The following is a 26366-nucleotide window of genomic DNA, read 5'->3' as shown; positions in this document are numbered from 1 at the left end:
CAACAGTCATAATTCGTGGATGATGATGTAAACGATACTTTAAAATAGTAAATAAACGAAATGTATCAATCAATATTATTATTTTAATTGTATAAACCATTTTATTATTACAATGTTTGGATCTATTTCATTTTTATGTTAATTTATTTTTTAATTGATTACCGAATGTTAAAATTTTTAAATCCGTTAATTTTTTTACTACCATATCCCTACTAATCTGGCAATCGATGTAAAACTTTGTCTAAAATAAAATAGAGTTGACTCAGATTTTCAATATCGATTTCTAATTGGAATTATAGGTTTGTTCATTCTGAAAAATTAAATGTTATACTGTTTAGCTAATTGTTTAAACATGCATTTTAGTAATAAAAATAAAAATAATGAATAAATAACGTTTTTTGTTTTTTTTTAAATTGTATTTATCCTATATTTTATTTTATTAATATTATTATTTTTATTGAATACTATATCAATTTTACATAATTAAAAAAAATAAAATAAACTATTTTTTTAAACGATAGTGACACACTGATATGCAATAGTATTAATACCATCACGCATAATAATCCTTTTATCGTCATTCGCACTAAGAGCAATTTTATCTATAGAGTTAGAATAAACAAAATGGTGTTTTGATTGTATAAAATTCATAGATTTACATAATTGTTGACTAGCTGAATTATTGATATATGCATTTAATATATTTAAATATTCGTCAAACTTCATGTGATTATTAATAACATATTTTTTAACACCCTTAGCTCTTTTTACTTCATCTTTATTTGTTTTATATGCATAGAGTTTAGTACGTAAGTAATAAATTCTAATAAGATTTCAGATTTTAATTCGTCTTTAAAATAATCTGGTTGATTTTTTCTACGATCACTAGAACAATAGTGATTTTTCGGATAATTTGAAGTATCAAAGTAAGAAAATAATTTTCGTTTTATGTCATCGAAAAAGTTAGAAGTTCTTATTTCGTAAACTAACGAATCAGTATCTGAATACACAATGTTAATTTTATTTCTATACATATTTTTCATTACATTATAATGAAAATCATACATTATCGACTTTGAAATATCCAATATTGCAAATCCTACATAAATAGGCTTATCAATTTAATTTTTTCCTTATTCATATGAATAGCCATTAATTTTTTGTGTATATAGTTCGATCTTTAAATGTTTTTTTCGACATTAATCGATGTGCTTTTTTTTCGTTAGATACTAGAAACATTGACATACGTTTTCTTACATTTTCCATACATTTTCCATAGACACTATTCACTAACAGTTTCCAGAATTGTCGTTCAAACTCATTCCTTGACTTAACCCTCATATTTGTACATACATTTATATATGGTGCTGTAGTAAGCCGACGGATCACTACAGTGCCATCCAACGAGATTGTGAAAAACGCAGAATCCTATGAACTTTTTTCACTTTTAATCCATTAACGATGGCCTGTTTCAAATTTCTATAGTGAACTACATAATTAAATTTCGATTCTAATGTTGTTAATAGTTTTTTTACTTTTGAATTGGGAGGACATTTATTCTCAGGTAAAAATGGGAAATCATTATGATTGTCATGTAATTGTTTTGGATAAATAACATCTACTTCTAAAATATAACCATATTCAGCATCATCTTCAATTTGTGTTATATCTATTGTCAAATCGTTAAACCATTCAAAATTTTTATGAGGTAAAGCAGATAGCATTGATTTTCCATATAGATTTACACAGTCCAAGTAAGCTAACCACGTTACAGGTTTGTTTGAATCATAATTAATATTTTGAATATTAGGAATGTTAGCTTTTACATGTCTTTTAACTGAATGACAAATTCCACCACGTAATCCGTTCTCCAGAAAAATTTGAATATCATACTGTTTAAGCCGTTCTAATTTAACATTAGTATGTTTTAACATACAATCGAATGCAAATCCTGGAGCGGTCATAAAATGTGAAGCATCGAGTTTAAGTGTTTATAAACAAAGATCTCTAAAATTTTCAAAAACATCAGAAAGTAAACATACATCTGTTGCTAAGTATAAGTCACTATATTCTCCTAATATTTTTATATTACATTTTTTCCAAACCTTATGAGCATGCGCATAATCTTCATCACTAATATCTTCATCTTTTAATGAATTATAAAAAAACTGTTTTGGTGGTAAACAAGTTTCATTTAATTTATTAGGATGGTCAATATATTCATAAGGAACACACCTTTTCGTGTAACTAAATTTAATGTTGACAAAGAAAATATTTTTAATGTTTCTCTAAATCTAGTTTTGTCTTCAGATATATATCAGCTAGTGAACTAAGAGACTCTGACATAAAACGAAATGTATCAATAAATTTTATATTGAATTTATCTTGAATAGTTTTACTAAATGATATATATTTTTCTGATGAATTAGGTATTACATGAATATCATTTTCATTACAACCAAGTTCACGAACAATAAAATGACTGTCATAGACTAAGTTATGAAAGTATATTGGAATAAATGAAACATTAGTTAATTCAAAATACAATTTAAACAAACAGCTGATCTAAAACGTCCTGTAAAATGATTATGATCTCTTACTTTAAATAAATTATCGTTTTTAAATGATTTGAAGCAGCATTCACATAATCTAGCATTTTGAAATTTATGCTCTTCATCAACAGTTAATTTGTCCATGGGTATATTTATCTTATAAAGATTACACACTTTTGAACCTATATCTATCATTGTCTTTATGAAATGTTTTGCTGCATTACGATTTCTATAAACATGAAGTTTTGTTGGAATTTTATATTTTTTTATTAAATATTTAGGTATAATGTCATAATCTATTTTTACGTAAAATGCATAACTCATAGGTTTATGTTTATGAGTTATCAATGTCTTAGTTTTAATGTCTTGGTTGTTTATTATAGGTTTTAAATAACATTCGAAATCAGAATAAATTACTATAGGTATTCGTTGAGATCTTTTAAAATTTTTAAAATAAATAGTATCGTCATCACCGTTATCAAACATTACAGGTCTTCCAAGTTTATTTTTCCACAATTTTTTTATGTTTTTTAAACCCATCAATACCCCATAGTTTGAATTTACAAGGAATATTACTAAAAACTGTAAAACATCTTTTACATATAATTAATTTAGATTTATGTTTCGTCTTTTGATTACGAATAAGTCTACAAAAATCGTTAATAAAACAATAATGTGACGTTATACCATTATTAATTAAAAGCAGATCGAAATGGTTTTTACTTTCCACATTATTCATATATAATGGGAAAACAACATTTTTATTATCTAAACTAAAAACATTAACTGATACATTATTTAAACGTTCAAATGATTTAATTTGATAAACTGGTGTCGGAAAATCGATACAATGAAAATTTAATCTACTTTTTTTTCAAGTATTTTAAAATATTGATTACTAATTTAGTTTTTTTTATCTGAACGAGTATTATATTTTGTTAAAATTGCATATTTGAAAAATTGTTATCATTATTTTTTACATTATAACAGCTTTCTTATTCCTTATACATTCTGGTAAAATTACGGACACATACTAGTTGCGGACAAATTATTTTAGGTCAATATTACAACCTAACAATTGCGGACACGCATTTCGTTATCATAATACTAATTGCGTACAGAGATTATTTTTAATAAAAACCACGTGATTTGCGGACACAAATATTTCCCTTCACCACTTTTCAGGACTTAGGACAAGCTACCAAAAAATTGGTAGGTGGGGTTAAAAATATGTGTCTTGCAAAAGTGCAATCGTTATTTTTAAAATTATTTAAAGTTAGGTACTGTATTAGGTATATAATATTATTATTTAAAGTTTTAAATTTTGTGGCAAAAATTTTTTTGATACAGCCTGTATAAATGCTATTCTATTTATTTCACCACTTGAATATTGTAACATTTCCTTTCTAATAAATTCCTCCTTTTCTACAGTTTTTTTTGCTCGTTTTAAATTTCGTACAGCAGTACAATTTATTTTAGTATAACTACTAGTCTGTACTTCATTTAAGGCCTCGATCAATTGGTATATATTAGGGTGACTACGATAAAACATACCATTAAGTTTAGCATGAAAACTTTCACATGCGTTTGTGGTTCGTGAAATAGAAGAAGAAAATTCTGCCCATATTTCTGGAGGAAACATTGCAGAATCTGTATTTATATAGTTCAAAAAAACATAATCTACAAAATCGTTTATAGCAGTACAGTCAGCCGGCAGCGTAAACATTAAGTCATCTGTAAAGCAGTCATCCACTTCGTTTGGTGACAAAAACGGTAGACCAAAAAATGTTTTTAAAAAGTTACCCTTTTCATCCTCAGTACTATATACTTTAGCTAGACCTAATGACTGTATTTTTCGGTACCAAGCTTGTCCTAGATGGAACCGACATCCTTTTATTTTGCTCATTGGCCATACTAGACGAACAGCTGAGTGGATAGATTGTTCAAAATCAATATGAAAAGTGGTTGGTAGTCGTGGTGAACGTTGTTTCAAAAACTCGAGTGCTGTACAATAATCAGTAACTGATTTTCCCACCAATAAACAAAAAAATAATGGTACGTAAATACTATTTTTTACGCCATGAACCACGAATAATTGATTAAATAGAGACGGACAGCTTGAAAAAGTACCATCCATCAAAACAGCATCACACTTTTGAAAAAAATTTAAATTTTTAATTGTAGAGAAGCACACAACACTTTTATTATTATCAATGTCAATAATCCATTTTTCACCTCCCTTGGTGTGTAATTTATCTACTACGTCGGGAACCATCGCATAAAATTCTAAAAGTGTTTTAGGTAATATTGGATACTTACTCATACGAGCAGTGTGAATATTTTTTCGGATTAAATTTATATCCTTTGAGTCTAATATATTTAAATCATCTGGTGTAATCTCAGAATGTATAATTTTGCTGGGACGTTCACATAGCTGCTCTACCGCTTTAAGTTTGACACTATTACTTAACTTCTACTGTACAAGTGATCGTTTCTCATCGGCCACGTGATTATTATGTTGAAGATTATTGTCTATTTCAACACCATGTGTATCAAATTTTAAAAATGCATTACACCTTTTATTTGTACACGCCCACCGTTGAATTTCATTTTTCATTATGCGATGAAAACGGAACTTAAGACCGTCAATCACACGTAACTCTTTAAGTTTTTCACTATACATTTTTATACAGAAAAATAGAAAATAAACGAACAGAAAAACGACACAACGACAGATAAGCAAGCGAGTAAGGTTTTCGATAAACTGATTAAACATATTTTTTGACAGCCGTTTCAAAAGCACTTGCACAATCTTATATGCTGATAAATAATATATATATATCGTTAATATCGAACAGTAATTTCCCAACATCCACAATCGTTAATATCAAAAATAATAATTGGACATTTGTCCACAATTCGTATCTATATTTGTGTCCGCATTTCGTATATTACCTTTTTAGATTTCGTCCGCAACTCGTATAGTTTTTGTCACTTTGTCCGCAATTCGGAAACACCGAAAATTACATAAGAAGATCCGGTTAAAGGGTTTACAATATTGATTCTTAATTGTAATGCATCAATTGAATATAAACTCCAACCACTTCCTTTAGTTACAAAATTACTTTCCTCTTTGTTAATTTTATCAAACATTTTTTTTAATAAATTTTCAAAATTTGAATTTGTATATGCCAACACATTCACTGTTTTAAATGAAATATCTCGGTATTCCTGTGTTAACACATGTAAATAAACACAGTCGAGATATAAGTTAAATTTAATACTAGTTTGTTGTGTCATTTTTTTTAATTTACAAACAATCATTTCAAAACCGTAGTCAAAAAATTGATTAAAGTCTATGAAATTATAATCGTTTTTTAAAACAAACGTTTTTGAACATTTTTTAAACCGATTTAATTGAATAAGTCCGCTTCCAATTACGTTCATACGTGTTCTTTTTGCTATTACATTTCGTTGAATTTTACTGTAATTAAAAATAAATACATAATAATAATAATAATAATAATAATATAAAATTTACCATTAAATAACAATAAATAAATTATTATTACTAAATAAAAAAAACGTATTAACCATTTATGCTTATTAAGTCATTATTTATTATTATTACAATCAATAGCGTTGACCATTGAACGATCGAGGTTAATTTTTAAAATATTACTGTGTTACTAATTACGATCTATTGTTATTAAAGATAAGTCAATATAATTTTATTATTTTATTTAATATGAATTGATAATATTGCTTTTTTATACATAAATAATTAACTTAGTAGGCTATAACTTTAAGCTGATCTGGTTTTTTTTCAAAATTTTTTTAGTATCAAATCTCTGGTTTATATATATATATTATATTCATTAATCTTATTCATCCATCAAGTGATATTATGAAAGGTCATTCTCAATGTCATTTAATTTTAGATTTAATGTAAGTCTGCGATATAGCTGTAGAAATTAAGTATTAAATCGACATGTTAATATTTGTTAAAATGAAAATCGATTGTAATTATTTTTAACGGATGAGGTTAATTTTTCAATATTAGTATGATGTAAGAACTTATATTATTTTATTATTTTATTTAATATAAACTGATAATTGTTTTTTATACATAAATAGTTGAAAATACATTTCGTTAATTTTACATCACTAACTGCACCGTGTATATAAGTTATATCATGGTTTTGATTACAAATTGAATCATGAGTTTCCTTCAACGATAAAAATCTACCATTTTTAATTATATAACCTAATTTATGGTTTAATATAATTTCATTACTTTTAAAATTAATTAATTTTAAATAAAATACTCTATTATTATCAGTATCGTATGCAGTCATATTCAACATTATATTTGTATTAAAACCTAATCTTTGTAAAATATTTTTATCTGAATTACCATTCCATAGTAAAATAATTGCATTTTGGTTATTAAAATCAAGATAGTTTTTTAAAAAGCTTGTAGTTAGGTTCGACGTTTTTGATTTCATAGCTAAATGTAATTCGTTTAATATAACTTGAAGCTGATCTGGTTTCTTTTCAAAAATTTTTAGTAGCAAATCTCTAGTTTTTATATATGAATAATTATTCATTAATCTTATTCTTTCATCGGGTGATATTATTAAAGGTCGACCTCGTAGACGAATAATTTCAGATTTTACGTGAGTCTGTGATATAGCTGCAGAAATAAGTATTAAATCTGTACGTTGATAGTTGCTGAATTCAAAATCAATTATAATTATTTTATTTTTTGGTTTTTGCCTGTAATTAAACAACATCAATTAATAGTATCTTAGTATTATTTTTATCTATGTTACTAAAATATATTTTAATAAAAATAAAATACTGATTTCATAATTTTTTATTTTATATAAAATTTAGATTATTGAATGTACTTTATATATTTTATTGATTTATTTTTTTATTTATGCGTAATATGAATTTATTTGATATTAATATTTCATTATTCATCTGATTTTTATTTCACTGAAATTTTGAAAAATATTAAAACATATTTTTTTTATAATCAATAATATAAATATTTTATAGTCACATAACTTATTATTTTTAAAAAAATATAAAAAAATAAAAAAAATCATATCTTTTATATTTATTCACTAAGACTAGCAGATTCACCATGCAGCTTAATTAATCTATAATGATATAAACAATATTCAAATAAAATAATAATTTTCAATTTTGATTTTATATCATATATTTTTTAATCTGATCGTGTTTTACTATGCCATACTTTAATAAGTCATATTTATTAACTTTTATTATATAATATATATATCTTATATATAAAAATGAATCGCAAAATGTGTTGGTAAGCGCATAACTCAACAACCCCTGGATCGATTTGGCTGAATTTTTTTTTAAATTGAAGAGCTCATTGCGGAGAAGGTTCTTACGGACGAAAAATTTGAAAAAGTTATCAGGTTTGAGAAATATGACGATATGGTGATGAAATTACAGAGGCGCCATCTGTCCAGCAAATAGTAAACTAAATTATTTTTGGTAGTCAATGGCAACCATTTAAATAAAATAAATAATTTATTTAAAATGTTATAGCAAGGTTGTTTTTAATAATGCAAGCAAATAGACATACAAACTAAAATCGTTTTCATAGTAAAAAAGAAATTAAAAATCTATATATGTAAAAATGGAGACAAAAATGTATAAGACAATTGTAACGGGACAAGAACGCACAGGTGCCGCGCTCTTGTGTCGTACATTAGCGCGATACCATCACGTCAATGCGCCGACGACCTATTAGACACTAACCAGATGGCGTATGTTCCGCCGCCGTCGTTGCGACTCACTTCTTATTCATCTTATTTATTTTTTTTATCGACTACATCTCATCTCAACCAATAACCACATGCATCTCTGTTTAGCAAAAAACACCCAAAAAAATAAGAAAATAATTCCCGAACAAATATGGCCCTAGAAAATTATGCAAATGTCAAGAAACACAAATTTAAACTCCGTTGTCAAACAGCTCCACGAAGGCATATAAGACCGTCGACGCTGGCACCAAAACGCACACTTCCCGCCTCCGGCCTTTACTCCGTAACTAGTCGATTACGCTCCGGAAGGTATATATGACCTTCATACGGTGCCGTCACATCGACTATACAGTTACCAGAACAACTCAACCACGACGAACTGCAGTGCCCACTTAAGGTTTACTTTAAGTCGGGACCAACACTCAGTTGCACGGGGTTTTATTATATATCTTAGTATATATTTTACAATATACCATTGTAAAATACAAATATATTGAGATATATAATATTTTATATTTACCCAAACTTCCCAGTGGTGTATCGCGAAGAAGAAATATAATCAAGACAACAGTGAGATTCCGATCGAGACCAAGAGACAACAGATCCAAGATCAGATCAGATCAGAGAGCCGAGACAGCAGATCCATTCAATCTACAGCACGATCCAAATCAAGTTGGTGAAAAGGACAAAGTTATACAATTTCCCATCCGTGAGTTTTTGTTCTTATATCATATCTCATTAAATGAGTGTTTATTATACTATCCTATTTTTTTATTGTATTTAAAAGACATAAAGTCAAATAATAAAAAAGAAAATAATGTAAATATTTCATATATATATGTAAAGTATTCTTTTAAATAAAAGTTAACGTAATACAAAACCACAAGAGTTCAAATTTCGTTACACAATGTATAACTGTCACTGCAGTTCAGCAAGAAAATAAACTATATTAATATCGCTATTGATTATGATTGAATATAATAGTTACAGATCTGTTGTTATATTTTGTTAAAACCATATCAACAAAAAAAAGAATTAGCGAAATAAGTCAATGTCCACAGTAAATTTCAAATTCACAGCAATAGACTAACATAACAAGTTATACTAAGTTTTATTGTTTTACCAACAGGCAACAATACAAAAACCACGAGATGGCACATTATTGTATTTTACCCACTGTAGTAAAAAAAAAAATGATATAACTTTGAAACTTAAGTGTTAGAAATTATAAAATTCTTATACACATCTCGCGGGGTCCGCAATCCACCACGTGTGGATTGCCTACATGATAATATACTGCTCTCATAATCATAAGAGAGTCTCACGGCAACGGTAAGCAGAATGACTATAATATTATGACTTGAGTAACTCACTGACTGAAAAACGTAGAGCCTGAACAATGATAGATCGATGCTTACAATTTACACGGTACATCATTCGTAAAATCGTATCACAAATTTAGTGTGTAATAAGAAAGCATTTTACAAAATTCGCATATTAAAGAGGTGCTTTCACAAGATTTTTGAGAATCAAAACAGTCAATGAAAATGTCAAAATTCAAAGTTTTGAACACCGCTAAACCGAATAGTAAACAACAAATTAATCAAAATTCGAATCATATTATATAGAATTTGCATTTTTAACGGGCAACGAAGTGCACGGTGTCAGCTAGTATATATATATTAAATATTGAATTTGAATTCAACCAATTTTATTTTTTTATATTTTATTCATTTTATTTATATTTCATATAATACGTATGTTTTCATTTTATTTTAAATATTTCATAATTAATTTTGATTTTTATTTCACTGAAATTTTGTAAATTATTAAAACATATTTATTTATAATCAATAATATAAATATTTTATAGACACATAACTTATTATTTTTAAAAAAATATACAAATAAATATGATCATATCTTTTATATTTGTTCACTAAGACTAACCGATTCACTAGCAGCTTAATTAATCTATAATGATATAAACAATATTCAAATAAAATAATAATTTTCAACTTTGATTTTATATCATATATTTTTTAATCTGACCGTGTTTTACAACTTTTATTATATATATTAAATATTGAATTTGAATTCAACCAATTTTATTTTTTTAGATTCTGAACGAAGTGATGAATGTATTGATTTTACAATGATGTGTGTTTTTTTTTTTTTTTTTTTTTTTTTTTTTTTGTGTCTGTGTACAGCATAACTAGTCGAAATAATGCTCCAATTTCAAACTATGGGGGTGGTTTCCGATGTAAAAGTGAATATCCTTGGTGCATTATAGAGGTAAAAAGTTAACATTTTCCAACAGTTTTCAAAAAAATCGAGAAAAACAAAAAAAAATGACGGAAAAACGGCAATTTTTACGCAAAACCAGTTTTCGACCAAATCGATTTTTTTTTATGGTTGTAATTCAAAAACTAATCACTGAAAATACTTGAAATTTTCACCAAATGTTAATGTCAGCGGTATCTGTATATAATTAAATTTTCAAAAAATTTTGACTTTTTTTGAGTTATTTATAGACCACTGAAATTTTCGATTTTTTTGAGAAATTTTTTTTAAAGTGTCGATAAAAAATTTTTGGATGACCAAAAAGTTTTGAAATTTTATACAAGGTTCCTTATGAGTTGTTTTTATTGTAGCTAAAAAAAATTAAAAATCGTTAGTCACAATTTTTTTTTATAAGAGTTTATAGTTCAAATTTTTACGAAATCTGTCGAAAACGCGAAAATTTGCAAGTAATTTTGAAGTTGAAAAATCATAAAATTTTTTTCTTTTATAACTAAGTTTTGAAAATTTGGTACAAGGTTCTCCATACATTTTTCTTCAAATATCTGTAAAAAAAACTCTACCGGATTCAGACAAAAAATTTTTATGAGTGTTTGAAATTTAAATTTTTACAAAACCGCGCTAAATAACGGTTTAGCCTCAAACGATTTTTGATATTTGTTATAATTCAAAAAGTATAAGTCGTAGATACTTGAAAATTTTACCAGTTATTTAGATTGGCATTTTATTTACTTAATTTAATTTTCAAAATATTTTGAGTTTTTTGAGCTATTTATAGACAACTGAAATTTTCAATTTTTCTGAAAAATTTTTTTTGAAGGGTCGATAAAATTTTTTTGGCCCTATCAAAATACTTGAAAATTTTATACAAAGTTCCTCATATGTTATTCTTATAGTGATTAAAAAATTATAAGAATACATAGGCACAGTTTTTTTTTATTAGCATTTGAAGTTCAAATTTTGACGAAAATTCGTCAAAAGCATGAATATTTGCAAATTATTTGAAGTTGAAAAATCGTAAAATTTTTTGTGTTTCTAACTAAGGATTAAAAATACAACACTAAGTTTTCCATAAGTTTACCTTCAAGTATCTATAGAGAAAACTCGAAGCATCATTATAGGAAAAATTTTAAGTGCGTTTGAATTTTAAATTTTAACGAAATCGCGTAACGATAACGATTTATCCTCAAACGATTTTAAATATTTGTTATTATTCAAAAAGTATAAGTCGTAGATACTTGAAAATTTTACCAGTTATTAAGATTAGCGTTTTCTTTACGTTTTTAATTTTCAAAATATTTTGACTTTTTTTGAGCTATTTATAGACAACTGAAATTTTCAATTTTTCTGAAAATTGTTTTTTTATGTGTCGATAAAATCTTTTTGGCCCTATCAAAATACTTGAAAATTTAATGCAAAGTTCCTCATAAGTTATTATTATAGTGATTGAAAAATTATAAGAATACATAAGCACAATTTTTTTTTATTAGCATTTGAAGTTCAATTAATATTGACAAAAATTCGTCAAAACCATGAATATTTGCAAATTATTTTGTAGGTATATTTCATAAAAATTTTTGTATAAGTAGCTAAGAGTTGAAAATTTAATACAAGGTTTTTCATAAGTTTAACTTACAATTATTATAAAAGAACTTAAATTTTGTTGTATTCAGGCCATTAAAACATAAACCACCTTTTTCACCAACCACTAGAAATTGTATCCTAGGCTGACAAATCATCTTCGTTCAGAATCGTTTTTCGTATACAATGATAACTATCATTGGATTCAAATTTAACACTCCTATAATATATAATAATGATCCATACGGCACCTAATGTACAGCAGAGCGGTACTCACTTGCCCGCTTTTTATATTTTATTCATTTTATTTATATTTTCATATTATACGTATGTATTAATTTATATTTTAAATATTTCATTATTCATCTGATTTTTTATTTCACTGACATTTTGTAAATTATTAAAACATATTTATTTATAATTAATTATATTTGTATTTTATATTACTTATTGTTTTGCTGCATAGTTTGATGAATACCTCGGTCCATGTTGTTGCGTTGAATAAGTAGGTTTTAGTTTATCAATTAAAAATGAATTAAGAATCAAACTGTTTCTTCAAATTAATATTGTATTTAATTTAGATTAATTATTAATAAAACTTAACTAATATCAAAAACCTTGCTTGATGATAGTGTTGTAATAAAGTCAGCGACTTACACAAATACTGAAAGACTGAGGATAATAGACTATAACCTACTCAAGAGCACTTTGTAAATGACTATAAGTCTAAAAACATTGAATGATTATGAACCAGATTTATAGTATGATCCAGTGGTGTGATATGTGATCACGCCATATTAAACTTTGACTACAGTAATTTTTTTTATAGAATAGGTAAAACTATGATCACGCCATATTACAACGCTACCACAGTTATTTTATAGAGTAGGTAAAACTATGATCACACCATATGATACCACAACCTTACAAATCTGTATATAAGTGATCAGTAGACATTGATTATAGTTAGTGTTAAATCTCAACATTGTCTATACATTTTATGTTTCGTCGTTTCATACCGTAATATATCCGTTTGCTACAAGTCGATAACAAACCAAGTAACACAATTTGATCAGGTAAATGTTTTTTAAACAATCTGTTATATTAAAAATTAAACTTATACTGATTATCATTTTTATTTAAGGTATATTTAATATATATAAAAAATAATATGTCGTACTATACTAATGTATCTGCAGGCGAAAGCTCTTCAAATGATGATGTAAGTACCCAGTGGCGTAAACTGGGGGTCGCAAGGGGTCGCACTTGCGACCCCTGATAAGTACCGGGGTCGCAAAGGTATTGTATTGCGACCCCAGAAATTTCTGAAATATAACAATTATTGTAAATGAAAAGTTTTTTGATCTAATAATTACTAATTAGTTACTATTTATAATTTGGTTTCAGTTAAAATTATTTAAGATAAACTCATATTTTGAGAACCCATGAGAACAGTATTTTACGTATTCGAATAATCGGATTTCACGCCATAGCCGGCATATTATTGTCTATTTTTAGTTATTCTTAATAATATTCTTATGTTTTTTTTTTTTGTTTATGGCTATAAGATAATATTATGATCGTTACAAACTGTTCGTATAATCAATAATCGTATTATATTATTATAGAAACATTTTTCTTACAAAAATTATTTATAACTTAAATAGTTTATTGTCTGCAGTTCTACAATATTCACTACTCCTTATGCCCTGCCTTACCATATCCTACCATGATGTTTTCTTATGTGTATGTTCGTATGTGCTATGTATAATGTGGATTTTGTATATCATTTTTATTGACATTATTAAATGTTCCAAACACGTGTGCAAGTGAAGAATTGTTGAAGCAGCTTAAACTTTTTAAGTTTGAAAATATTCCATTTAAATTGTTATGGATAAGTATTTATTTAAGACAAATAAGATATTGGCATCAGAGGTAAGTTTTATATTGATTTAAAATTTTTATTTTTATTTAATACTTTTGGAATTTGGAAACTTTAGCTCATTATAATGAAATAATTTTTTATTGACAAGTGTAAAACCACTTACATGATACACTTACACGAAATAATAAAGTCGATAGTTTTAAAATTTACATTACAATACTATTTAATATAAATTAAATATTGCAATTTGTATAATTTTAAATAGGTAGTTGGGTCGTAGGTAGTTTAATTAATTGATTATAATTGAAGTATTAATTGTTAAGTAGGTACTTAGTTTCTTTTTAAATACATTATATCACAAATACCTATGATGACATTATTTAAATATTTATTTTAGCCAATACACAAACACAAGGAAGACAACATATCAAAAAATGGTTCTACTAAGAAAATTAAAATGGTAATAATTATGTATTTCAAATCATTATATATGTTTTAACCAATATAACATAATTATTATGGAATTGACAACAAATAACTTAACATGTAACAAACAATTACTTTTTCAATTTTTATTTTAGTAGTATATCTGAATATTTATAATTATCAACTATTATGAACAACAATTTATTAAACATTTTTATTTTAAATTTAGGATTGTGAATTTAATATTGGAGATCCAGGAAAAGGCAATGAAGGTAAAAGGAATGCATTGTTTTTGTTGTCAAGTGGAAATGGACCTTATCAACCATGCAATATTGTTTTTCCAAAACGTAATGGAAGAAAGTTTCGTTCAGATTGGTATCAATTATTTCCGTGGTTAGAATATAGTCCCTTTACAGATGCGGCATATTGTTTTTACTGTCGTGCTTTTCCTTCAAAAACTTCTGATTCAACATTTATCAGTGATGGTTTTCACCAATGGTCAAAAGCTTCTTTCAAATCTTTTCCACAGCATGAAAATTCAATGGCTCACAAAGACGCTAGTGCTAAGTTAGTAGGATATAAAACTACTACAAATTATGGAAGTGTTGCAAGTCAAGTCAATGTACATCACAAACAAACAGTTGCTGATAATAGGGAATACTTTAAGTGTCTATTAGATACTCTACTTTTCTGTGCTCGACAAGGGTTAGCCATCAGAGGCCACAGAGAAGATGAAGAATCATCAAATAAGGGAAACTTTCAAGAATTGTTAACACTCCGTGCCAAAGATAATGATATCTTAAAACGTTACTATATAGAGAAAGAAAAAACGTTTCGTTATGTTAGTGGTGATTATTCTAATATTTTTCTTGAGTATATGGCTGATAGTGTTCTAAAAAATATAATTGATGATGTTCTACTAGCTGGGGTTTACAGTATAATAGTTGATGAAACCCAAGATCTGTCCAAACATGAGCAAGTTTCAATTGTTGTCAGATATGTTTCAAAAAAGTTTTGTCCAGTTGATGCTTTTCTTGGTTTTTTTAAAACAGATTATACAGATGGAAAAACACTTTCCGAACTGATAATAACTACTTTGATTTCTCATGGGCTCAAATTAGAAAATTTAAGAGGTCAGTGTTATGACGGTGCGGCATCAATGCGTGGATCATACAAAGGAGTGCAAGCAAGGATTAAAGTAGAAAACCCTTTAGCGATATATGTCCATTGTAATGCACATATACTAAATTTATGTCTAGTAGATTTGGCTAAACAAGTTTGTCAAGTAAGAAATGTCTTTGGTACACTAAATGTATTACATAATTTTGTTGGCGCATCATCTAAACGGCAAGCATTATTTGAAAAAATGCGTTCAACATTACATATAAGTACTACTGATGGCCCTACTACTTTAAAAAGTCTCAGTGACACTAGATGGAGTAGTCGTATTGATTCACTAAATGCTATTGTCTTCAATTTTAAGGCTGTGGTTAATACTCTAGAGAATATTTCAGAAACCGATGTTGTATATGGGTCTGATGCCAACTCATTACTTGGATCAATAAATACATTTGAGTTTTTATTTTGTATACATTTTTTAAAAGAAGTTATGTCTATTACCAATATTTTATCAAAATATTTACAAAACAGTTCTGTAATTTATAGTAATGTTCAATCAATGACAAAAGCAACAATACAAAAATTGTCAATTATGCGCAGTGAAGAAGAATTCAATGCCATTTGGAATAAAATAAATATTTTAAGAAAAAAAAATGATATAGATTCTCCAAAACTTTCTAGAAAAAAAAAAATCCAGCTAAACTTGGAGGTGGATCAAAACAACCAGAGAATACATCTGTAAAAGATCATTACAAAGTTAATATTTATTATGCTGTTCTCGACAACATTATAAATGACATGAATGTACGGTTTGAAGAAAATGATTTGCATATTTTGAATTGCATGCAAGATATATTATTAAATGATAATCCAAAAGAAGTATCATTTGAAGAAGTCAGCAAGATATATGATTTTAATGAAGATGCCCTTGTTTCAGAAACTTCAATATTTAATCGAATGTATAAAGCTTCTAATAACGAAGATAAGATGCAGTCTAGAATTAATTACCTTTTATCAGGAGATAATGAAGTTGGTTTTCCAAGTTTAGCAAATTTATTTAAACTATTCCTGATAATACCAACTAATTCTGCATGTTGTGAAAGATCCTTTTCAACGCTTAAGAGATTAAAAAATTACTTAAGAACTACAATGGGACAGGAGCGGTTAAGTAACCTTGGATTAATTCAAATAGAACGTGACAGATCTGGTCAGATAAATCAAGAGGAAATAATTACAAAATTCTGTAGAGCTGCTGAAATTAGAGGTCGACGATTCAATCTTTGAATGTATTTAATATCTATTGTAGTTCATGAATAAAATAAAATATACATTTTTTTTTCAATATATTATATTTAATTAATTTAGGTAAATAGTCTGTAAATTGGTAAAAAAAAAATGATGGGAGTTTTGGGGGAGGGGGAGCAAAGCTACTCATGGATCTGAGATATTTTGAAAACTTTTGCAACCCCCAAAATTTGGCCCAACTTACACCACTGTAAGTACCTATACCTATTTGTTTATGTATGTGTGTGTATGATATTAATATATTATTATTAAATAATAGAATGAAAGTAGTATGCTATCAACACTATCATCTTCTTTAAAACCGGTAAAAATGCAGAATAAAAAAAAAAAAATGATACTGAACCAAAAGTTAAAATGTCTAAGGCTGGAAAGGTAATAATATTTGTATTGTATTATTTTTTTAAATATTACACACACACACACACACACACACACACACACACACACACACCACACATTTCATTTTTAATATAAATATATATGAATGTATAGCAGCGAACAGAATCAATAGAGACGTACAAGGATGCCTTACCTAGTGTAATTTCGAAAGGAAATATTGAAGATAACGTTTCTAACTCAATAACATTGACGGAAGGAAATTACACGTATACGATTCGGTGTCCAGTAGCGCCAAAATGCGATGACTACTACGTCATTCAACATTATAAAACTAGTGTTATAAAGGACATTCCGTCACTTGAAAGGTAAAAATCATAATAAAAAAAATCAATGATTAAATGATGAACTATAGTTAAACAACAGCGATACAATCATTTATTGATCACCAGATTATTTTTTTAATTTGACCGTTACCTATTATTATTCAACACAAATAAATTATTAAATTCTAATTAAAATAATAAGATTGAGGATTTTATCGTTGATATTTAACTATAACATAATTAAATAATAAAACATATTACGAATATTATTAAATAATGATTTTTTATAATAGATGGAAACATTCTGAAGCTAGTGTGAAGTTGTACACTAGCAATAACTTTCCTGCTGATAACGAAATATCGATCAAAATAAATGAACTTATTCGCACAATTTTAAATCGATGTTCATCGGATCCGAAACGGAAGATTGTGAAAAACAGTAAAAAATAAAAATGCAAATATATTATTATGTAAAAATTTTTTATTGGTAGTATATTATGACATTTAATAAAATTATTAAAATTGATAAAATTAATTAATCTTATTCTTTTACTATAATATTGAAATCAATTCTTAGAGTAATTATAACAATTATAATGGTATAAAGTTCAATACAAATTTTATTTTAAATCGTCATTAAATCATATAATATCATATCTGATAGTGAATTATTGTGGAATTGAAGTATTTCATATATAAAACAAGAATCATCGTTCTGTATACCACATGCTAAAGTCAAAATTTTGAATATACTGATTAGTAAAATCATTTCGCTGACAAGATGATGGTAGAATATTGATGTCTGCTCTAATTAATGAATATACGGTATCAAAAGTTGACTGATATGAAACCAACTTTTTCTGCTTTTCTACAATATGTGAATCGATACATTGTTGTAATTGTTTTAAACGATGTAAATCAGTATATGATAAGGTAATAAAATGATCATTAACATGCAATTTAATAGTTAACTGATTTAAATTGACTGAATAATATATGTTATCAGTTATTTTCACACGTTTACAATTAGTATGTAGATTATTAGTTATTGAACTATAATTGCTATCACACATTAGTGTACACCACTGAAGTAAATCGAAGGTTAACAATTTTTTAGTAACATTACATTCTAGTATTACAATAACAGAAATCGTTTTATTAACCAAAAATCCAACCGTTACACTTTTCTTGTTAAAAGGTCTAATACTGAATATTGATTTTGCGACAACAATTGATGGATTCATATTGTATGACCACGTGATCTTTTTGATATAGACGATTTCTGATGATAATTTTTAAAAACGAATAGAAATAAATGTAATAACTGAAAAAACGTAAAACACAGATGTTATTTACACATATATGATCGTTACAACACACATTTATAAACTAAGTGTATTACTTGTACATGTATGGTTATATACTAAACTGATCACATTAAAAAAAATTGAAGTGAACGTGAAATCAAATCAATAACGTGTGGAAGGGAGAATTACTTACCTGATCTGTCGAACCCGAAACTGCAATTTTTTTAAATCTAATATATTTAATTATAATTAGACGCGTTATCTTACTTGACAACAAGTTCACGAGGTATAAAATCAAATATTAACACATTTAAGTTGATTAATTCAATATTTATTTTGAAATACAAATAAATTATAAGTAATAAGAAACATCAAAGTAAACTAACAAGTAATATCATTTGATTTAGACTTACAATCATAAACATGGCTAGCTTTTACATATTCGTTTTTTACATTTTCTATAAATTCATTTCCTTTACATAGTGACGCGGGTCCTGGTGTGGGCACGGCGTCACGAGTGTAGGAGCTGAGTTTTGAGGGAAGGAAAATAAATAAAAAAACACTAAAACCGCGGGTTGTGGGTAAGTGGGAGATATTTATTTAAAACGAAAAAAAAAACAGTAAGAGCAAGCTCAAGTGAATAGTAAAAAAAAAACCTGTAAGAAGAAAAGTTGTGGTGAAAAGAAAGAGAAAAGGGGGGTAGTCGACTAGTTGTGTGCTAGTAAGCGCGGGTCTCAAGACTGGTTCGTCTCGGTCCGGTTCGCGGTTCCCGGTTATCGCACGTCGGTGTCGTCCGTCGTCATCTGGCGGTTGGTAAGAAAAGTAATTAGCGGCATTCCGCGTAAATGCCGTTTGAATTCAAATGGCTATTACGCGGGGCCGCGTCAATAGTAATACAAATATACATTTAGGATTCCATTTTGCGTGTTCGACCCATGGTATATCATCGTTTGACCATTTTTGTAAGACAAGTCCACAGAAAAAACATTCAACTATATCACCTACACCGGTATATTTTAAACCAGATTCAGCTAACGAATATTTATTTTGACATGAAGTAGATGGATATGAGTTATATGTTTTTAATCTTGACATAAATGTGGTATAATCTGAATGTACTGGATATGAATTATTTCGTACTAAATAAACTAAAGATGGAAAATCGTTGGAAAATTTCTGTAAATTCATGGTTACAATAAAGCTTAAGATAAATACTTAAAAAAACAAATCAATAAGCTTATTTACCAGAGAAATAATAAAAAAAATATAACAAGACTTAATTAAGATGTATATCAAGATAAATACTTAAAAAAAACAAATCAATAAGCTAATTTACCAGAGAAATAATAAAAAAATATAACAAGACTTAATTAAGATGTATATCAAGATAAATACTTAAAAAAACAAATCAATAAGCTAATTTATCAGAGAAATAATAAAAAAAATATAACACGACTTAATTGTTCAACCGTTAGTAACAAACTAAATGTTTTAAATTAAACACGAATAGAAATAAATGTAATAACTTAAATAAACGTGAAACACAGATGCTATTTACACAGATATGATCGTTTCAACGCATATTTATAAACTAAGTATATTACTTGTGCATGTATAGTTATATACTAAACTGATTATATTAAAAAAATTGAAATGCATGTGAAATCAAATCAAATAACATGTGGAAGGGAGAATTACTTACCTAAGTTTTTTTTCAGAAAAACCATGGGGCGTCTGACTCCATTTTACAGCGGGAATTTCTTACACTGTAAGGGGACAATACCTCCTCAAACTTTTTTCATCTCCGCTGAAAAATGGAGCCAGACGCCCCATATTTATACTAAGAAATGGTTAGAAAAACCATGGGGCGTCTGGCTCCATTTTACAGCGGGAATTTCTTACACTGCAAGGGGACCATACCCCCTCAAACTTTTTTCATCTCCGCTGAAAAATGGAGCCAGACGCCCCATATTTATACTACTGAGGAATTTTACTTCTCAGCCATTCCGATAGCCAGTATGAAATTGTGTTATGATCATGTTTCTCCGACAACATGTGTCCTACAGCAAATTGACAACTAGTTTTTGGATCTCTCACTCCAATTTGGTATAAAAATATATTTGACGTTTGCCTCCCAGATATTAATGTCGGTCTTCTCACTATACCTCCTGTAGCGTCGATTGATAATCTTGGAACGTCTGTACTTTTTGCATAAAGTCGATAAGAGTTAATTTCTGTGGAGGCCCAATAATGTACAAAAAATTTATCATATGATATATCTTTAATTATATTATTATATGGTGAAGCCCCTTTTAATATTGACAGTGCGATAACTGGGTCAGAATTTACTTGTTCTTCCTTCAATGCTTTATGCTTGAGAATTCGAAGAGCATTTGTAGTTGGCAAGTTACTGGGCTCTTTATCTCCATATTCCATCATGCCCATTGCTTCAACACGTTGTACATAAGCAGCAGATTGATTTTCGGTTATTAGTTTTTTTTTTAATAACTCCCGTTTATTTCCAATTAGTTTTCTTTTATTAGAACTTTTGCAATGTTTAAAATCACCTTGGTATATACACTTTATGATTACAATATCTATAGATAGTGGTTGATCAATGATTACTCCTTGAAATCTACTTAAGCACACAGTGCATTTTCCATTTATCTTAAGGAAAACCTCGCCATTTGGACATACTTTGGCATTTTTATAACTTATGCAACATGGAAGTTTAGTTAAAGCATAAAAATAGTTGTGTATTATCGGAGACCATTCGTAAGGTTTTAGAGTTTGATATTCACGATACATACTTTTCCCATCTGACCTTTTATAAACCCGAGAGTTTACAGAATCATAAATTGACTCCCAATGTTCTTTAGATAGTGTCATCTTGAAATTTAATTTTGATTCACTATTAAAGTCATCGTAGTCTCCAAAGGGTTCTTCAGAGCTTTCTGATTCACTTACATCTTTCTGATTACTTTGCATATATACATCGAGAGTGGGTTTTAATTTTGTCAAAATATCATGTCTATTTTCTTTAACAATCAAATATAAATACTTGTGTGAAATATTAAAATTTAATTGATTAATTATATCCTTCCAGCATGCATCATTAGGACTTTTCAGCAGCTTTGTTTCCTTGTCAAATATATCAGATTTTCTCTCTACTAAAACCTTGTGGATTTGATCGAAGTCAATTTTTGATGTAGGTGGCATTTTAAATTTTGTAATTTAGTCACCTAGCAAGGGTTAAATAAAACTATACTTAAAATTGGAATGGATAAACTAAAATTAAATTAAAATTGAAAAACATAATTAGAATTTATTTTTAGTTAATTTACATATTTTCGAGAATTTATATAAAATAAAAAATAAAAAAAGTGATCAAGTGAGTAATGTTCTACTGTATAGTAAGTTACTATAATGGATGTATTAAATTTGAATCCAGTGATAAGTATCATTGTATACAAAAAAACGATTCTGATCGGAGATGATTTTTCAGCCTAGATATGATTTCCAGTGGTTGGTGATAAGGTGGTTTATATTTTAATGGCCTGAATACATCAAAATTTAAGTTGTTTCATAATTATTGCAATCAAAACTTATGGATAATCTTGTATTAAATTTTCAACTCTTAGCCACTTATACAAACATTTTTATGAATTATACCTACAAAGTAGGTCCATTTCATTATTAACTCCCCCATTTTTGAAGTTTGAATTTTTGATTAAACTAAACGTTTGTGCATCTACGACTTATACATTTTAAATAATAACAAATATTTAAAAATCATTTGTGGATAAATCGTTATCGTTACGCAATTTTGTAAAAATTTAAAATTCAAATGATCATAACATTTTTCTATTTTTCTTAACTTTTTAGCCTTAGATATAAGCACAAGACATTTTATGATTTTTCAACTACAAATTGAGTACAGTAACTGGTTTAGTGAGAAGTCTGTAAGTTAGGTAACATAAGTTTATTTAATTTTTATCTATGAGCAACAGTATACCATTGCTAACAAAAACGATTCTGAGTTCGGTTCGGTGGATAGCATTATACATAATCAACAATCTATAATTTGTTATATCGTAAAAAAAATAAATAGGTACCTCTAAAACACATAGTTATGATAGCCAAATTTGTTACAAATAGTTTTAAAATGTTTAATGTACCTATCTACTTACCTACACGTATGCAGTAAGTATATTTGATTATCAAGGCAAAGAAAATAAGTTTTAGAAATATGATATTAAGGAGGGGGGAAGTATTATTTTAACTATTTACAGACAAAAAAAAAAATTAGTAGGTACTTATCAAAAATATTTATATATTTTTAAAAGTTCTCAAAAGTCGCTTAAGTGTTTTGAAAATTTTATCATGTCTAGGTAAGGCTAATACAAGTAAATAACCCAAATTTTAAATATCTATAAATAGCTCAAAAATCGCTAAGTTCTTTGAACTTTAAACCGTAAGGAACAAAATTCAAAAAACAACAAAAAAGGTATCTTGTCATTATTTGAAGCAATATTTCTGGTAGAAAACGTCGTCCGTAATTATTTAATGTTATAAAATCGTGAACTCGGACGTTTATTCGTAAAAATTTTATCGACACTTCAAAAAAAAAAATTCTTAGGAAAATTGAAAATTTCATTTGTCTATAAATAGCTCAAAAAAAGTCAAAATATTTTGAAAATTAAATCACGTAAAGAAAATTACAATCTAAATAACTGGTAAAATTTTTAAGTATTTACGACTTATACTATTTGAATAACAACAAATATCAAAAATCGTTTGAGGCTAAACCGTTATTTAACGCGGTTTTGTAAAAATTTAAATTTAAAACACTCATTTACGATTTTCCAACCACAAAATTACTTGCAAATTTTCGCAATTTTGACATATTTCATATGAATTCGAACTTTAAGCACTTATAAAAAAAAATTGTAACCAACGATTTCGGATTTTTTTTTATCACTTTAAGAACAACTTATAAGAAACCTTGTATTAAATTTTCAAGATTTTCTGGTCAACCAAAAACTTTTTATCGTTATTAAAAAAAAAAATACTTAGAAAAATTGAAAATTTCAATTGTCTATAAATAATTTCAAAAAATTCTTTGAAAATTTAACTGTGTATGGAGAACGCTAATATAAACATTTGGTGAAAATTTCAAGTATTTACATAGAAAAGTTTTTGAGTTATAGCAAAATAAAAAATTCGATTTTGACGAAAACTGGTTTTGCGTAAAAAATCCCGTTTTTCCCTCATTTTTTTAAGGTTTTTGCCGATTCATTTAAAAAATATTGAAAATTGTTAACTATTGACCCCTCAAAGTACCAACTAGATTCAATTTCCTTTTCAAAGAGGGGCTGAAGTCAAAAATCGAAACATTTTTACTGCTCCAAATGTTGTCGACACACAAAAAAAAAAAAAAAATTAGGTAATTTTTTAGGTAATTAAGTATTATAAACAATAAATAATATTACGCAAAATAATATCTTTAAGTTTAATCATAAACCATTATGACGTTGAAAATAAATTTAAATTATTACACACAAATGAATAGTTTTGTAGAAAATAATATTAACACTATTATAATGTACATAATAAGCTTAATCGTCAACAACCAATGCGGTTATGACAAAAGTGGTACGATGTAGTTCACGATAAAATTGATAATATCTCCGGATATGTTATGATTTAAAAATAGATTTATCAATAATTCTATTTGGTCAATCTTAGTAAGTCCAAAATTGAATTTTTCGTTTTTGCCAAATAGTGTAAGTTCGGACATGTTACATTTGTCCGGTGAAAATAACCACCAATATTAATAATTCTATTTAAAATAATTGTATGTCACATTTTTTTTGGACTTATAATTTTTGTGCTTTTTCTGTCAATTAAATTAAGATTAATAACTAAAGCTCTGTGGTATGTCAGCAACAACACATTACATAATGACCTCAACATCTGCACTTAACTAACTCTCACACACATTTATTAGGTATTCAAACTTCCACGCGCACACACATAATCACCCTAACCCTCTTATTTCGAATCTTTCCTCTACAACCATTCTCAACAATCCTCCTCGCCGCCTAAAACGTAACTGGTCACGCGATTTACTCATATAATCAGCCAAAAAAAAAAAAGTAAAAAATTAATACAATGTTTAAATAAAACCATAATAAAGAGTTACTTTTGAAGTAATGTCACTGGACGCCCCCTTCTATCACATCCCCATGCCTTGTAGATATATTCTAAAATTTACTTATTGTATAACTTATATACAGATTGTAAATAAAAAAAAAATAAAAGTTTTTTTTTGTGTACACAATTATCTACTTAAGTGGAACCTTCTATTAAATTTTCAATCATAATCTATAAAAGTTGAACATTTTATACATTTTTAATTACAAAATCATTTTTAAATTTTCAATTTAATAAAAAATGTGTTATAAAAAACCGTTACAAATAAAAATTTAATTACTTATATTTAGATAAATATGAAAACCTACTTAAAAATATAGTAAAATAATATATAGACTGAACGACCATTCCCGTTCAGAATCATAAACAAACATTGAGTTTAATAGTTTAAAATCAATTTGGTACCTTTGAGTACACACCTGAAATTAATTGAAAAATGATAGGAATATTTAGGTAGAGAGTAAGTGTTAGCGCCACGACCATTAAATACCTGCCTACTACCTAATCGCCGCGCGACGACACCGCTTGCAATCTCATCTTCCTTTTTCCCCGCACTCCACTCCGTCTTTTATGTTAATTGTTTAATTATTATAATAGTATTGTTATCTGTATATTTATTCTCTTTGTCTCTTATTATATTATTTAATTATTGGTCGGCCTTTTTCCGCAGATATTTAATATCATATTTCTTTTATTTTGTTATCTTGTCTCATATTACTGATGTCACTTATTATTATTATTATTGTTATTATTCTGCGGCCAACGCCATTTTTACTATGTCTTCTTGTTGTATTCGTTACGTGCCGTACGTACTTTTGTTGTTCTTTTTCCGCTATTGCAGCGTTGTACGTAATTGCTCTAAAAATTGTTTGTTGCCTTTTTTAATACTTTTGTAAGTCGCATTGAGCGCAAGAATTTGTGTATTATTATTATTATTATTATTATTATTCTTTGGTGATCTACAATCACCTATATGTAAATTGTGAGGACACAAAATAAAGCCCTCATACCACGACACATTTTGTAAGTTTATTTGCCACATTATTGCCTCATTCAGTTCATACATCATAGCATCTTCCGACTACGGTGTGTCGCTGGTCCATCATCGTATCATCATCGGTATTGTCGTCGCGTAAGTCCGCCAGCAACTACTCTGTTGTGTGAGAGGCCGCCCAGGTCGTCGAGTGCGTTCAGCCCGGGTC

General features: G+C 27.4%; 2 protein-coding genes and 1 pseudogene across 2 annotated transcripts; 1 reads left to right on the top strand and 2 right to left on the bottom strand.

Annotated features, from left to right (window-relative positions):
• Positions 1-1991: 1991 nt before the first annotated feature.
• On the bottom strand, positions 1992-12732 carry LOC126553581 (uncharacterized; annotated as a pseudogene).
• Positions 12733-12984: 252 nt separating this feature from the next.
• On the top strand, positions 12985-18091 carry LOC126553580 (uncharacterized). The gene is made up of 5 exons (XM_050208725.1): positions 12985-13320; positions 13389-13466; positions 17239-17351; positions 17471-17683; positions 17935-18091. Exons 2-5 carry the CDS (start codon positions 13416-13418, stop codon positions 18089-18091), a joined length of 534 nt encoding a protein of 177 aa, XP_050064682.1. The 5' UTR covers positions 12985-13320; positions 13389-13415.
• Positions 18092-19329: 1238 nt separating this feature from the next.
• Positions 19330-20150, bottom strand: LOC126553578 (death-associated inhibitor of apoptosis 2-like). The gene is made up of 2 exons (XM_050208722.1): positions 19841-20150; positions 19330-19432 (listed from the first exon to the last, which is right to left on the bottom strand). The coding sequence occupies exons 1-2, from the start codon at positions 20134-20136 to the stop codon at positions 19330-19332; spliced, it is 399 nt and encodes a 132-aa protein (XP_050064679.1). The 5' UTR covers positions 20137-20150.
• Between the last annotated feature and the right edge of the window lie 6216 nt (positions 20151-26366).

Source organism: Aphis gossypii, unplaced genomic scaffold (genome assembly GCF_020184175.1).
Source record: "Aphis gossypii isolate Hap1 unplaced genomic scaffold, ASM2018417v2 Contig00273, whole genome shotgun sequence".
NCBI lineage: Eukaryota > Metazoa > Arthropoda > Insecta > Hemiptera > Aphididae > Aphis > Aphis gossypii.
Note: the sequence above shows the minus strand (reverse complement) of the source record. Positions and strands in the feature narration are given on the sequence as shown.

Excerpts from the sequence above, each read along its gene's own strand:
- LOC126553578 (XM_050208722.1), bottom strand. The coding sequence starts at position 20,136 with ATGAATTTACAGAAATTTTCCAACGATTTTCCATCTTTAGTTTATTTA. Across the intron at positions 19,433-19,840 it reads CCTAAATGTATATTTGTATT|ACTATGTAAAGGAAATGAAT; the intron begins ACTATTGACGCG and ends AGGACCCGCGTC.
- LOC126553580 (XM_050208725.1), top strand. The coding sequence starts at position 13,416 with ATGTCGTACTATACTAATGTATCTGCAGGCGAAAGCTCTTCAAATGAT. Across the intron at positions 13,467-17,238 it reads AAAGCTCTTCAAATGATGAT|AATGAAAGTAGTATGCTATC; the intron begins GTAAGTACCCAG and ends ATTAAATAATAG. Across the intron at positions 17,352-17,470 it reads AAATGTCTAAGGCTGGAAAG|GCAGCGAACAGAATCAATAG; the intron begins GTAATAATATTT and ends TATGAATGTATA.